We start from the raw sequence: 16,704 nt of genomic DNA, 5'->3' as shown, positions 1-16,704 counted from the left end.
CTTCACGATGACATGCAAGCCGTGATCCTGACCAATGGTTCCACCACAGACCCAATTCACTTACGGACCGGGGTCAAGCAAGGCTGTGTCATCGCACCAACGCTCTTCTCGATCTTCCTTGCTGCAATGCTCCATCTCACCCTCAATAAGCTCCCCGCTGGAGTGGAACTAATTAACAGAACAAACGGGAAACTGTTCAACCTCCGTCGCCTCCAGTCCAGATCCAAGGTCGTCCCATCCTCTGTGATCGAATTACAGTTTGCAGACGACACTTGCGTCTGCGCACACTCGGAGGTCGAACTCCAAACCATCGTTAGCACCTTCACCGAAGCATACGAGAGCACGGGCCTTACACTAAACATTCGTAAGGCAAAGGTCCTCTACCAACCTGCCCTCATCACACAGGATAGGCGCACCAACATCAGTGTTCTTGCTCAGGCCAACATCCCCAGCATCGAATCTTTGACCACACTCGATCAGCTCCGATGGACGGGTCACATCGTCCGCATGCCCGATACGAGACTCCCAAAACAAGCGCTCTACTCAGAGCTCCGACACGGCAAGAGAGCCCCAGCTGGGCAGAGGAAATGCTTCAAGGACACCCTCAAAGCTTCCTTGAAAAAGTACAACATCCCCACCGACACCTGGGAATCCCCGGCCCAAGACCGCACAAAGTGGAGGAGAAGCATCCGGGAAGGCGCCGAACACCTCGAGTCTCTTCGCCAGGAGCAAGTGGAGGCCAAGTGCAGGCAGCACAAGAAGCGCACGTCAACCCAAGCACCCCACCCACCCGCCCCTTCAACCACCGTCTGCCCCACCTGTGACAGAGACTGTAGGTCCCACATTGGACTCATCAGACACCTGAGAACTCATTTTTAATGTGCAAGCAAGTCATCCTCGGTTCCGAGGGGCTGCCTAAGAAGAGAAGTGTGGGCGGCACCCTCACCCGAGTCAGAAGGTCATGGGTTCAAGTCCCACTCCAGAGACTTGCGCACAAAATTTAGGCTGACACTCCCAGTGCAGTACTGAGGGAGCGCTGCACTGTCGGAGGGGCGGTACTGAGGGAGCGCTGCACTGTCGGAGGGGCGGTACTGAGGGAGCGCCGCACGGTCAGAGGGGCGGTACTGAGGGAGCGCTGCACTGTCGGAGGGGCGGTACTGAGGGAGCACTGCACTGTCGGAGGGGCAGTACTGAGGGAGCGCCGCACAGTCAGAGGGGCGGTACTGAGGGAGCGCCGCACTGTCGTAGGGGCGGTACTGAGGGAGCGCTGCACTGTCGGAGGGGCGGTACTGAGGGAGCGCTGCACTGTCGGAGGGGCAGTACTGAGGGAGCGCTGCACGGTCAGAGGGGCGGTACTGAGGGAGCGCCGCACTGTCGGAGGGGCAGTACTGAGGGAGCGCCGCACGGTCAGAGGGGCAGTACGGAGGGAGCACCGCACTGTCGGAGGGGCGGTACTGAGGGAGCGCCGCACTGTCGGAGGGGCGGTACTGAGGGAGCGCCGCACGGTCAGAGGGGCGGTACTGAAGGAGCGCCGCACTGTCGGAGGGGTGGTACTGAGGGAGCGTCGCACTGTTGGAGGGGCGGTACTGAGGGAGCGCTGCACTGTCGGAGGGGCAGTACTGAGGGAGCGCCGCACTGTGGAGGGGCAGTACTGAGGGAACGCCGCACTGTCGGAGGGACAGTACTGAGGGAACGCCGCACTGTCGGAGGGACAGTACTGAGGGAGCACCGCACGGTCAGAGGGGCGGTACTGAAGGAGCGCCGCACTGTCGGAGGGGTGGTACTGAGGGAGCGTCGCACTGTTGGAGGGGCGGTACTGAGGGAGCGCCGCACTGTCGGAGGGGCAGTACTGAGGGAGCGCCGCACTGTGGAGGGGCAGTACTGAGGGAGCGCCGCACTGTGGAGGGGCAGTACTGAGGGAACGCCGCACTGTCGGAGGGGCAGTACTGAGGGAGCACCGCACTGTCGGAGGGGCAGTACTGAGGGAGCGCCGCACTGTCGGAGGGGCAGTACTGAGGGAGCACCGCACTGTCGGAGGGACAGTACTGAGGGAGCGCCGCACTGTCGGAGGGGCAGTACTGAGGGAGCGCTGCACTGTCGGAGGGGCAGTACTGAGGGAGCACCGCACTGTCGGAGGGGCAGTACTGAGGGAACGCCGCACTGTCGGAGGGACAGTACTGAGGGAGCGCCGCACTGTCGGCGGTGTTGCCTTTTTGATGCAACGTTAAACTGAGGCCCCATCTGCCCTCTCAGGTGGATGGAAAAGATCTTGTACATGGCACTACTGAAGAGCAGGGGAGTTAACCCTAGTGTCCTAACCTATATTTATCCTTTAACCAACACCAATAAAACTGGTCATTATCACATTGCTGTTTGTGGGAGCTTGCTGTGCATAAATTGGCTGCCGCGTTTCCTACATTACAACAGCGACTACACTTCAAAAAGTACTTCATTGGCTGTAAAGCACTTTGGGACGTCCTGAGGTTGTGAAAGGCGCGGGAGAAATGCAAGTCTTTCTTTTTCACCACAAACACAACTTCAGGAAATCTAACCCAGTGTTTAACCTTTAACGTGAAAGTTTTCTGACCACCCCAGACTCTGTTGACATAATGTGCAGGTGCTGCAGAATTCAACAGATTATTTGTTTGTAAGAGAAAGGCTTTCAGCCAGAAGAGGTTAACAGGTACAAAGGTGACCTTTTTTTAAGAAAATGCATACCAATGGATGCCCAGGAGGGAGCTTGCCAGATGTCATTAAGCTGCCAGTATAACGCGCCCATTGTCAAACCTTGGCCGTCGACGAGCTCACTCTGACTGCGACGGTAGAATTCAGTTTGTGTTTTTATACATTGTGCTTGCATCACCTGTTTGTAAATACACATATACACATAACATGAGTGAGGACACGTTTATGATGTGCGCACATCACATCAATGTTATTGAATCAAAATAGAGTTAGTCACCGGTTTGAAGTGGCCTAATTCTGTACCCTGTTTAAAACTGCTCCAGCATGTTCAAACTTAACCAGACTTCAACGGTTCAAAATAAAAAGTGTGAAATTTTAATGTTGTAGCATATCTTTTCATGGTTCTATTTTATTGAAATCCACAAAAATATTGTCACCTTCCACTAAAATTTTTATAAGATTTTCATCAACACCATTGAGTTCTTTTTTTCAACCACCAAAAAACAATTCACATTCCCGATTCCTTCTCCTCCAAAACCCCCTTCCACAGTGAGAACGCGATGAAATGGCTGCCAGAGCTCACTAAAACCGCGTTCAATTCTACTTTATAATTGGCTAATAGGGCGTGTACGTACAGTTGTGCAAGACAACTGCATCAGATTTCCAAGCCTGCAATGAAGCATTCCCATTATAGTCTGGTATTAATCTACTAGCCTAGCCAAGAACAGACAACACACAGGATTAGAATTATATTCCCTAGAATTCAGAAGGTGATTTGATCGAAGTTTTCAGGATATTAAGGGGAACAGATGTGGTAGATAGAGAGAAACTATTTCCGCTGGTTGGGGAGTCTCGGAGTAGGGGGCAGAGTCTGAAAATTAGAGCCAGACCTTTCAGGAGTAAAGTTAGGAAACACTTCTACACACAAAGGGTGGTAGAAGTTTGGAACTCTCGTCTGCAAACGACAATTGATCAATTGTTAATTTTAAATCTGAGATTGATAGATCTCATAACAGGCTTGAGGGGCCGAATGGCCTCCTCCTGTTCCTACACACAAACCCGGGGTCTGAAACCCACAACCCTCTAGTTGGGAGGTAGACATTCTAGTACTGTACTTTACCGAGCCAAATTAACAAATAAACTTTACTGACCATTCATAGAAACATAGAAGTTGGAGCAGGAGTAGGCCATTCGGCCCCTCGAGCCTGCTCCGCCATTCAATGCGATCATGGCTGATCATCCAAGTTCAGTACCCGGTACCTGCTTTCTCCCCATACCCCTTGATCCCTTTAGCCTTAAGAAATATATCCAACTCCTTCTTGAATATATTTAATGAATTGGCCTCTACTGCCTTCTGTGGTAGAGAATTCCACAGGTTCACCATTCTCTGGGTGAAGAAATTCTTCCTCATTTCTGTCCTAAAAGGACTACCCCTTATCCTTAGACTGTGACCCCTGGTTCTGGATTCCCCAACCATCGGGAACATCCTCCCTGCATCTAGTCTGTCCAGTCCTGCCAGAATTTTATAAGTTTCAATGAGATCCCCTCTCATTCTTCTAAACTCCAGCGAGTACAAGCCCAATCGACCCAATCTCTCCTCATACGTCATTCCTGCCATCCCAGGTATCAGCCTGGTGAATCTTCGCTGGACTCCTTCCATGGCAAGAATATCCTTCCTCAGATAAGGCGACCAAAACTGCACACAATACTCAAGATGTGGCCTCACCAAGGCCCTGTACAACTGTAGCAAGACACCCTTGTTCCTGTACTCAAACCCTCTCGCTATGAAGGCCAACATACCATTTGCCTTCTTAACCGCCTGCTGCACCTGCATGCTTACCTTCTGCGCCTGGTGCACAAGGACACCCAGGTCTCGTTGCACTTCCCCTTCTCCCAATCTATTGCCATTCAGATAATAATCTGCCTTCCTGTTTTTGACACCAAAGTGGATAACCTCACATTTATCCACGTTATATTGCATCTGGCATGCTTCTGCCCAAACACCCAACCTGTCCAAATCATCCTGTAGTTTTTTGGCATCCTCCTCACAGCACACACATCCACCCAGCTTTGTGTCATCTGCAAATTTGGAGATATTACATCTAGTTCCCTTGTCTAGATCATTAATATATATTGTGAATAGCTGGGGTCCAAGGACCGATCCCTGCGGTCCCCCACTAGTCACTGCCTGCCACTTGGAAAAAGACCCGTTTATTCCAACTCTTTGCTTTCTATCTGCCAACCAGTTCTCTATCCAAGTCAATACCTTGCCCCCAATCCCATGTGCCTTAACTTTACACGCTAATCTCTTATGTGGGACCTTATCGAAAGCCTTCTGAAAGTCCAAATACACCACACCCACTGGTTCTCCCTTATCTATTTTACTACAGTAGCTACATCCTCAAAAAATTCCAGTAGATTAGTCAAGCACGATTTACCTTTTGTAAATCCATGTTGACTTTGTCCGATCCTGTCACTGTTTTCCAAGTGACCTGCTATTACATCTTTTATAATGGACTCTAGCATTTTCCCCACTACCGATGTCAGGCTTACCGGTCTGTAATTCCCCATTTTTTCTCTACCACCTTTTTTGAATAGTGGGGTAACATTAGCTACCCTCCAATCCATGGGTACTGTTCCAGATTCCATCGAATGTTGGAAGATGATAAGCAATGCATCTACTATTTCTAGGGCCACTTCCTTAAGTACCCTAGGATGTAGATTATCAGGCCCTGGGGATTTATCGGCCTTCAATCCCATCAATTTCCCTAACACCATTTCCCTACAAATACTGATTTCTTTCAGTTCCTCCCTTTCATCAGATCCTATGTTCCCCGACATTTCTGGGAGGTTATTTGTGTCCTCCTTTGTGAAGACAGAACCAAAATATGTATTTAATTGGTCTGCCATTTCTTTGTTCCCCATTATAAATTCCCCTGATTCTGACTGCAAGGGACCTACGCTTGACTTCACCAATCTTTTTCTCTTCACATATCTATAAAAAATTCCAAATCCTTAGAGAGCTATAGGGAGCGAGAAGGTTTATTGGCTGATTCTGCCGGTAACTCCGGATACCTTCACATCTAGCCTCTTTTTTAATCTGGTTGGGTCCATGGACCAAGGAAAATCCTGAACCCAACTTCTGGGTTAGCCACTGGCACCGCTGAACAACAGCAATCCAGCTACTTTTGTTTGTCCAATTCAACGAACATTTATATGTTCGTAACCCAGTATCAGCTGATCAATAACGCACTTACAATCCTGATAAGAGAAATAAGGGCCCAGAATTTCCAGTCAGCGGCGAAGCGAAGGCGTTTGTCACTCGCCCCCAAAGATCTCGCGATCTCTGTGGCGAGAAGTTTGCCTTTCTCGACACGCAAGTCAGATCAGTGTAGAATAGTGGGGATTCCCTAATGCGAGCTGCTGTGACGCCAACAAGCTGTCTAAGCAGCCAATCACAATGCAGAATTCTAACAGACCAGGAACTGAAGCTGCTGCTTTTATTCTGACTTTTAAAAAAATGTTAGAGAGCAAAACAAAGAGTGGGGCTCTCACATGGGGAAAAGGCAAACCTGAAATAAAGATGAACAAACTTTTAAAAAATATAAAACATTTTTAAAGTTTCTTAAAAGAGTCAGAAGGTGAACATTTAGGGAACAGTGATCATTGTATCATAAGGTTTAGATTAGCTATGGAAAAGGACAGGGAGCAATCTAGAGTAAGAATGTTTAATTGGGGGAAGGCCAATTTAAGTGGGATGAGAACAGATCTGGTCCAGGTGAACTGGAATCAAAGATTGGCAGGCAAAACTATAATGGAACAATGGGCTGCCTTTAAAGAGGAAATAGTTCAGGTATATTCCCACTAGGAGGAAAGGCAAGGCAACTAAAGTCAGGGCTCCCTGGATGACGAAAGAGATAGAGAATATGATGAAGCAGAAAAAGAGAGTGTACGACAGATGTCAGGTTACAAATACATCTGAGAATCAGGCAATATATAGAAAGGTCAGAGGAGAATTGAAAAAGAAAATCAGAGGGGCAAATAGAGGATATGAGAATAGAATGGCAGCCAATCACTTCTATAGGCATATAAATAGTAAACGGGTAGTAACAGGATGAGTGGGGCCGACTAGGGACCAAAAAGGAGACCTACGCATGGAGGCAGAGGGTATGGCTGAGGTACTAAACGAGTACTTTGCATCTGTCTTCACCAAGGAAGAGGATGCTGCCATAGACATAGTGAAGGAGGAGGTAGTGGAGACACCTGATAGGATAAAAATTGATAAAGAAGAGGTATTAGAAAGGCTGGCTGTACTTAAAGTAGATAAATCACCAGGAGCGATGGGATGCATCCTAGGATGCTGAGGGAATTAAGGGCGGAAATCGCGGAGGTACTGGCCATAATATTCCAATCCTCCATAGATACGGGGGTGGTGCCAGAGGACTGGAGAATTGCAAATGTTACACCATTGTTCAACAAAGGGTGTAAAGATAAACCCAGCAACTACAGGCCAGTCAGTTTAACCTCGGTAGTGGGGAAGCTTTTAGAAACGATAATCAGGGTCAAAATTAACAGTCACTTGGATTAATTAAGGAAAGCCAGCACGGATTTGTTAAAGGCAAATTGTGTTTAACCAACCTGATCGAGTTTTTTGATGAGGTAACAGAGAGGGTTGATGAGGGTAATGTGGTTGAAGTGGTGTACATGGATTTCCAAAAGGTGTTTGACAAAGTGCCACATAATAGGCTTGCCAGCAAAGTTGAAGCCCATGGAATAAAAGGGACAGTGGCAGCATGGATACGGAATTGGCTAAGTGACAGGAAACAGAGAGTAGTGGTGAACGGTTGTTTGTTGGACTGGAGGAAGGTATACAGTGGTGTTCCCCAGGGGTCGGTACTGGTACCACTGCTTTTCTTGATATATATTAGTGACTTGGACTTGGATGTACAGGGCATAATTTCAAAATTTGCAGATGACACAAAACTTGGAAGTACAGTGAACAGTGAGGAGGAGAGTGATAGACTTCAAGAAGACACAGACAGGCTGGTGAAATGGGCAGGCACGTGACAGATTAAATTTAACGCAGAAAAGTGTGAAGTGATACATTTTGGTAGCACAGTGTTTATGTCACTGGACTAGTAATCCAGAGGCCTGGACTAGTGATCCAGAGACCTGGACTAATGATCCAGAGGCCTGGACCAGTAATCCAGAGGCCTGGACTAATGATCCCGAGACATGAGTTCAAATCCCACCACTGGGGAAATTTAAATTCAGTTCATTAAATAAATCTGGAATAAAAAGCTAGTATCAGTAATGGTGACCATTAAACTATCGGATTGTCGTAAAAAAAAAAATCTGGTTCCTAATGTCCTTTAGGGAAGGAAATCTGCTGTCCTTACCCGGTCTGGCCTATATGTGACTCCAGACCCACAGCAGTGTGGTTGACTCTTAGCTGCCCTCTGAAAATGGGGGTCACCACTGACTAGAAACTTAACTGGACCAGCCACATAAATACTGTGGCTACAAGAGCAGGCCAGAGGCTGGGTATTCTGCGGCGAGTGTCTCACCTCCTGACTCCCCAAAGCCTTTCCACCATCTACAAGGCACAAGTCAGGCGGTGATGGAATACTCTCCACTTGCCTGGATGAGTGCAGCTCCAACAACACTCAAGAAGCTTGACACCATCCAGGACAATACAGCCCGCTTGATCGGCACCCCATCCACCACCTTAAACATTCATTCCCTCCACCACCGGCGCACCGTGGCTGCAGTGTGTACCATCTACAAGATGCACTGCAGCAACTCGCCAAGGCTTCTTCGGCAGCACCTTCCAAACCCGCGACCTCTTCCACCTAGAAGGACAAGGGCAGCAGGCGCATGGGAACACCACCACCTCCAAGTTCCCCTCCAAGTCACACACCATCCTGGCTTGGAAATATATCGCCGATCCTTCATCGTTGCTGGGTCAAAATCCTGGAACTCCCTCCCTAACAGCACTGTGGGAGCACATTCACCACACGGACTGCAGCGGTTCAAGAAGGCAGCTCACCACCACCTTCTCCAGGGCAATTAGGGATGGGCAATAAATGCTGGCCTTGCCAGCGACACCCACCTCCCAGGAGTGAATAAAAAAGAATGGGGCGAGGACATTTAGCTAAATGGTACAATCCTAAAGGGGGTGCACAGAGAGACCTGGGTACACAAAGAGAGATATATGTGCACAAATCGTTGAAGGTGGCAGGGCAGGTTGAGAAAGCAGTTAAAAAGGCTTATGGGATCCTGGGCTTCATAAATAGAGGCATAGAGTACAAAAGTATGATGAACCTGCATAAAACACTGGTTCGGCCTCAACTGGAGTACTGTGTCCAATTCTGGGCACCGCACTTTAGGAAGGATGTGAAGGCCTTAGAGAGGGTGCAGAAAAGATTTATGAGAATGATTCCAGGATCATTCAGTAACGTGGATAGACTAGAGAAGCTGGGGTTGTTCTCCTTGGAGCAGAGAAGAATGAGAGGAGATTTGATAGAGGTGTTCAAAATCAGGAGGGGTCTAGACAGAGTAGATAGAGAGAAACTGTTCCCATTGACAGAAAGGTCGAGAACCAGAGGACACAGATTTAAGGTGATTGGCAGAAGAACCAAAGGTGACGTAAGAAAAAACTTTTTTACGCAGTGAGTGGTTAGGATCTGGAATGCACTGCCTGAAAGGATGGTGGCGGCAGATTCAATCTTATCTTTCAAAAGGGAGTTGGATAAGTATTTGAAGGAAAAAATATTGCAGGGCTACAGGGAAAGGGTGGGGGAGTGGGACTAGCTGAGAGTCGGCACGGGCTCGATGGGCTGAATGGCCTTCTTCTGTGCTGTAACCATTCTATGATTCCAAAAATTGTAATTTTTATTATAATGGAAAATTTGACACTCCACAAAATTTAAATGAGTTGTTCAGGGCCGTATCGTTTGTTTAGCAGTCAATCCGCTGTTAAAACCCCAGTTACACCTAATCCAAAAGGGTCGAACATTTAACGGGGTACTTAACCGCGATATTACTGCGGAAAAGACCAAGTATTCATCAGTTTTCCTGATTTCCCTGATTACACGGATTGCCGGCTGTGGGTGGAGCCACAGCGCAGCCAGTGTCGGAGCAGCGAATGACTGACTGCAGCTTCAGGATTTCCCCGTTAGGGTGCGCTCGCGCTACATCCTGAACTTGCGGTCAGTTTCAGAGGGGTAATGACGGCGCACACTGCTCGCTCATTGTTTTTACCCACCGCAAATTCCGGGCCATTATGTGTGTGCTGGCACTATCGAGTTTCCAAACCATCATCACGGGTTCCAAATATTAACTTATTCTGATACACTACAATATCGCAGCCATACAATTGGTTAGGTCACTACCTGAGTAAGATAAAGTGTATCTTTGAAGTTCTGCAGTGGGTTCTCTGCATGAGAAAGGTTAAAGTGAATCTGAGTTTGGTCCAGCAGTTTCTTATTGCCAGCAACCTGGTGCTGTCGATGATCGACGAAAGAGCTTTTGTAATTCCAGTCTTCGGGAGAGGAAACCTGGTCAACAAGGAAAGGCAGAAACTTTAGAAGCATTTCATTTTCTTCTCAGACGTAACATTACCCCTAAAATACACAGATTTGTCCCATGGCCACTTTGTCTAAACAAAAGCGAGGATAGAGTGGAGCTCTTGGATTATAATTTGTGACAAAGCCATTCTTTTCCTTTACATCTGAAAGATGCCCTTCAAATAAAAGGAAAAATGTGAAGAGTTTTAGCAATATTCCAACTGAATCACCCCAAGCACACTTCATGGATCAGAATTGGGCTGACTTTTGGTCCATGGCACCTCAAAGAGTTAAACTATCGAAGTGGGGGGGGGGGGGGGGGCAGGGTGAACCTATGATTCCAGGGTTAAAGCCCCATCTCTGGGCCCGAGAGACTGGGAAATTCTCAGCTTCAATCCTCAATCTGTGCTGATTCAGCTGATCATAACCAGGGTAGAGGTAAAACTGACTGCAGCATTACTATTGGCCATGTTTTTAAATCACTAACTAACAATCCCTACTGAAAGTAAGTGTGAGTATGTGTATGTAAGTGTGTGTGTGTGTAAGTGTGAGCGTGTGTAAGTGTGAGAGTGTGCATGTGTAAACATCTAAGTGTGTGTGTGTGTGTGTGTGTGTGTGTGTGTGTGTGTGTGTGCGTGCGTGCGTGTGTAAGTGCACGCATGTATGTAAGCCTGCGCGTGTGTGTGTATGCGTGTGTACGCGCACATACACTAATTGAGATCAGGATCAGTTGTGATGTCCCCCACACCCCTCACCGTCAAGTCTCCCAGACCACTTGGGCAAGGCACTGGCGACCACACCCCCCACCGTCAAGTCTCCCAGACCACTTGGGCAAGGCACTGGTGACCACACCCCTCACCGTCAAGTCTCCCAGACCACTTGGGCAAGGCACTGGCGACCACACCCCTCACCGTCAAGTCTCCCAGACCACTTGGGCAAGGCACTGGTGACCACACCAGTGTGGGAGTAAGTGCTTTCAGGAGAGGAGGGAATGTAGAAAACGGGAGAGGATTTTTAAAAACACAGCTCGGGGTGTGAATGTGAGGGTTCTCTTCCATGATCCAATTCAGATAACTGTCGCAGAAAAAGACAGCATTGTTCCATAAAAAGGCTACATCTAGACAATATGTGGCATTTACATTTTAAAGAGATACCTGCAGTTACTGAACTTACCCTTTAAATTTATTCACCTGTCACTCAGTTAAGATCCCAATCATCTCTGGCTTAAATGGAACGCGCTGCCTGAAAGGGCGGTGGAAGCAGCTCCAATAGTAACTTTAAAAAGGGAATTGGATAAATACTTGAAAAAGGAGAAATTTACAGGACTCTGGGGAAAGAGCAGGGGGGAGTGGGACTAATTGGAGAGCTCTTTCAAAGAGCCGGCACAGGCACGATGGGCCGAATGGCCTCCTCCTGTGCTGTATCTTCAAGGGTTCCCAGTGTGGGTCTGTGCCCTCTAATTCTCAATATGGGCTCGCTTTGAAGAGTCTCTGGTCTGGGGGCACGAAAGCTGAAAATTGACACTGACACAAAGGATTGCTCAGCGCGTGAAGCCAGGTGGCAGCAATGTCGATTTATCGCTCACCAATATCACAAGGCTCTCATTACATTGCAACACCATCTCCTTGTTCATGCACAGAAAAAGTGACGCTAGTGCAAGTCATAAAACAAACAAGAATGACTATTTCTGTATGTAATAGGACAAAGGTAACCACACAGATTGCATTGAATTACTGCCCTTCAACACTAAAGCTAATTTTAGACAACTATTATGTGACTGAAACCAGAAGAGCGCTTCTCCTGGTACAGTTCCAAATCAGCAGAACAATTTCAACACTCAAAACAACCGTGACTTCATGAAATCCTTTTACCAGCTTCTGCAAAGCAAGAGGTGCACGCTCAGATCACACGATCATGTGTATGACTGGGTCACGCTGCACGTTGATCATGACTTAATGGGATTATTTTAATTAGTCAAAAGGGAACTAGCTCTATTTACTCGGGTGATTTATTTTCTTCTCTGGCAATTTCAAACAACAATTTCTAGCGACAGAAATACTCGCACTATTACAGACCATTTCTACAGTGGAGAAGGATGGCCAAGACTGGAAGCCGTATTCAGATGCAAATCTTGACTTTGGAAAATGTGTCCAGTCCCAGCAGTCAGCTGTGTAATTATAATAGTGAACATCACCGTAATGGACATCATAAGGGTTTTTGGCAACCCACTTCTCCCGCATGGATTCCTCTCCGTTAGTGGGACTTGAAGCAATATAAGGTCGACTCCTGTCCTCCTGGGAACAGATTTTAAATATTAGTCCAGCAGTGGCTCTAAGCGAGTCTGTACTAATCATTAAAAAATACTGAAATAAGAACAGGAAATGCTGGAAACACTCAGCAGGTCAGGCAGCATCTGTGGAGAGAGAAAGAGAGTTAACGTTTCAGGTCGATGATCTTTTGTCTAATCTTCTCTCTCCACAGATGCTGCCTGACCTGCTGAGTATATCATAGAATCACAGAATGGTTGCAGCACAGTAGGAGGCCATTCGGCCCCTCGAGCCCGTGCCGGCCCTCTGCAAGAGCACTTCAGCCAGTCCCACTCCCCCGCCCTTTCCCCGTAGCCCTGTAATTTTTTTCCTTCAGGTACTTATCCAATTCCCTTTTGAAAGCCACGATTGAATCTGCCTCCACCACCCTTTCAGGCAGTGAATTCCAGATCATAACCACTCGCTGCGTAAAAAGGTTTTTCCTCATGTCGCCTTTGGTTCTTCTGCCAATCACCTTAAATCTGTTAAATTCTATTTCCAGCATTTTTATTTCAGATTTTCAGCATCCGCATTTTTTTGCTTTTATAAAAATACAGATATAGTTAAATGGCTTATATTGCCTTTTGGGGGCAAACTCAGTTCCTTATTCTGCAAGAAACAGATTGTTGCATGAAGCTGCCAAGACACACTCTTGGGAAGAGATTGTGCTGCACCTCCAGTTATACAATCTCACCCCCAGTGCTAACAATGTACTGATAATGACCGCCTGTTGATACAATGTGGATTTGACTTTACAAACAGGGCGAGGTGTTTTGCTTGATTTTTCTGACATGAGTCCCTTATGGTGTCCCACAGCGACACTGCCAATTCGTGCTGAATCACGGGCAGCTTTGTGAAATGCACCTAAAGCCACTAGAAATAACACTGAGACTAACCAAAACTTATTTCAAATAGGACCCTCACAGCAAGTAGACAAGAGAGATTTTCACTGAACTAGCCTGGGGCTGGATTGAAAGCCAGGTTGCAGAGGTGAGCGAGCAATAATCTAACCCACCATGTCACTCAGTCACTGTACTCTGGGATCTTCAGCTCTGCTTTCACAAAGCAAAGGAGTGCTTCGGGTGGTGAAAGCATCTGACTGTAAAATCTCTCGAAGTGTTGTGTATGATATGCTACAGTTATATAAAGCTCTGGTTAGACCCTGTCTGGAGTCACTGCACCCCAGGAAGGATATATCGGCCTCGGAGGGGGAGCAGCGCAGATTCACCAGAATGATACCGGGGCTAAAAGGGTTAAATTACGAGGACAGGTTGGTAAGACTGGGCTTGTATTCCCTCGAGTTTAGAAGATTAAGGGGTGATCTAATCGAGGTGTTTAATATGACTAAAGGAGTCGATGGGGTAGATAGAAAGAAACTATTTCTTCTGGTGGGTGGAGTCCAGAACAAGGGGGGGGCATCACCTTAAAATTAGAGCCCGGCCATTCAGGAATGATGTCAGGAAGCACTTCTTCTCACAAAGGGCAGTGGAAATCTGGAACTCTCGCCCAAAAAGCTGCTGAGGCTGGGGGTCAATTGAAAATTTCAAAACTGCGTTTGATGGATTTTTGTTATGAAAGGTTATTATGGGTTACGGAACCAAGGCGGGTAGATGGAGTTAAGATACAGATCAGCCCTGATCTCATTAAATGGCGGAACAGACTCGGGGGGGCTGAATGGCCGCCTCCTGTTCCTGGAGATTTGCTGACCCTTTCTAAACTGTTCCAACCCAATAGTTATCTGTAAATCAAGTTAAATTATGGAAAACACACAGGGCAGCAGATATTGCATCAACATCATACGCTGTAACTGTAACTATTATTGCCATTTTACGTTTCGTTGCAGATGTTTGTACAATTCAAGTCACAATTTGCATCTGTTGAACCGTGGTGCTTAAATCCCCCTGCACTCTGTATAGGATCACGTTTAGCTGGCAGGTTCTGCAACAAGTACCTTTACTTCCCCCAGGTTTGATGATATTTTGGGGCCATTTCTTCTCTGCTTTGCACCCAAAGTGTTTCTATTTTCCGGACACAAAGCAGAGGAGCATTGGGCGGAGACCTGTCTTACACTGGGTCTGGGTTTGTGCTCCACACCCCTTTCCGGGCATGGGATGTCCAAAAAGTGCTTCGCTGCACCTCAGAAGAGGCTTCAGCATTTAAAGGGATATTGTAAGCGAGGTTATGTGGCATCGTACTGGTCCCCTCCATTTCCAGTGTTCGTAAGTCAGGCACAGGCTGAACCCCATTTAAATGGGGCGCTGAGTTTCAAACACTGCCACGTTTAAAGAGACAGCAAGAAGTGCGTTCATCCATTATTGCGCACTGTGCTGCTGAAAATTGTGAGGTTTGCAGTTGCAGAACTGGTGAAGGAGAGCTGGGCAGTTCCTGGGGTACCCTTCAGTAGAATGGGGGGGGGGGTCGCATTTATCATACCCCAGCCCTAGGCATGTGCTATTTGGAAGAGGAGGCTGAGAGGAATGAAAAACATGCACTTTTGGTTGCCAGGTCAGTGCAGCATCCTCATCAGAGGTGGAAATCTACTCACCGTTACCCATCTGGATCAATGTATCGGCCCCACAGGGCTATTCTGAACCTGACAAGGCAGCAATGCCATCACCAGCTTTGACTGACTGGTGAAGCAATCCAAGAGTTATGCGACCTGCTGTAAGTGGAGCTGCAGCAACATTCAATGGCAGTCACGGCGCTGCCAGCGGCAGTCAAGGTGACCACTGCCCTGAATTTCTTCACGTCAGGGTCTGTCCAGGGGGCCACTGGGGACATATGGCCAGTCATTCAGTTAGCAGTCCATCAATGTATTAAACAAGTCACTGATGCCTTGGTTTCCCAAGCTATTACAACCCGCTTCCCATGTACCACAGGGAGCGACAACCCCGATCCTTAGGGCCATTTCAAATGGCAAGATTCCCCAAAGACCAGGGGATAATAGGGGGCACCCATATAGTCTTGGATGTTCCTGGGGAAGGCGGAGCTAGGGGATTGAGAGCGGAGGGCTTGGGAGAGGAGAGCACAAGAATTTTTAATGAGAGGTGAGAGGGATGGAAGAATATTGATTCCATCAACTTTTCATAAAACAGGTTCATCACTCCTAGTAACAACACAAATGTTAATTTACATTTATAACCTGCTATTTATAAAAGCCAGCACTCTTCTACAAGTTTAATGCTGACAAACTACATTTACACACAATCATCACAAGGAGTTCTCATTGCTCGCTTGTGCTCTCTTAATTAACATCCATGAGACCAAATCTTTTAAATTAGTGTCATGGAAATGAGCTGACCATAAAAATAATGGCCCAGAAATTCAGGTCGAGGGCTTCCCGCGGGTGCAAGCCCCGACCTGCCCTTACCTAGCGCGCCGGCCGTTGAGCTGTGGGCCCCCGTGGGATTCCGATCCTGGGCCTCCTCCAACTGCCGGCGCGCAGTGCTTGCGTATCCCAGGGGCGCAGTTAGTTCAATGCGTCCCCTGGGATCACGTGGGCCATGGAGAGCCAATGGTAGCAGGGAATGCTCCATTCATAAGTTTGTCAGGAACCTATAAATACTATAAGCCCCAAAACATCACTAAATCTTCAAATAATTTTTTTTTTAAATCACATTTTTAAAATAAACTATAAATTACATGAAATAACTATTTTAAACAATCATTTAAATTTTTGAAAAAATTAATTACATTTTCTAACAGGGCTAAAAATAAACTTACCTTTCTTTAAAGTATTTAAAAATAATAAACCTGTGGAAAAAATGTTTTAATTTTAATTAATTCACCACTTACCTTGTAAAAAGCAGGCCTTGCGGCTGCTTTTTAAAGTGTAACTTCTGGAGATTTACCCTCCCGGGAAAACCTGCAAAAAAAACGTAAGTTCGATGCGCACGCGCAGCCTCTCCCGCGCATGCATTCGACCTCTGAACCCTTTCCTTTAAGGAAACGGAAGGGCCGGTTTCCCGCGCATGCGCAGTGCATGCACGAAACCGGCACTTCCATTGGGCTTACGGGTGAGTACCCCGTGTGTACTCACCCGTGGAGACCCGAATTTCTGGGCCGATGAGTTTTACTGCATTTCATGCTTAGTGTGTATTCAGAGCGACAATAATAACTAAAGACTTACTCTATGAGCAACCAGT

The 16,704-nt window shown here is 47.3% G+C and overlaps 1 protein-coding gene across 1 annotated transcript in view; it reads right to left on the bottom strand.

Annotated features, from left to right (window-relative positions):
- The window catches only part of manba (mannosidase, beta A, lysosomal), a 99,607-nt gene that overhangs the window by 31,839 nt on the left and 51,064 nt on the right, over positions 1 to 16,704 (bottom strand). The window contains exons 8-10 of the mRNA XM_086004996.1: positions 12,329 to 12,547; positions 10,080 to 10,244; positions 2,719 to 2,863 (exon numbers count right to left, since the gene is read on the bottom strand). Coding sequence (XP_085861122.1) covers positions 2,719 to 2,863; positions 10,080 to 10,244; positions 12,329 to 12,547 — 529 coding nt within the window. The remainder of the gene's footprint in view (positions 1 to 2,718; positions 2,864 to 10,079; positions 10,245 to 12,328; positions 12,548 to 16,704) is intronic.

The sequence above is a fragment of the Somniosus microcephalus genome, chromosome 2 (assembly GCF_052327205.1).
Source record: "Somniosus microcephalus isolate GS21.2 chromosome 2, FLI_Smic_1.0, whole genome shotgun sequence".
Taxonomy (NCBI): Eukaryota; Metazoa; Chordata; class Chondrichthyes; order Squaliformes; family Somniosidae; genus Somniosus; species Somniosus microcephalus.
The sequence above is the reverse complement of the archived record's forward strand: the minus strand, read 5'-3'. Positions and strand labels throughout refer to the sequence as shown.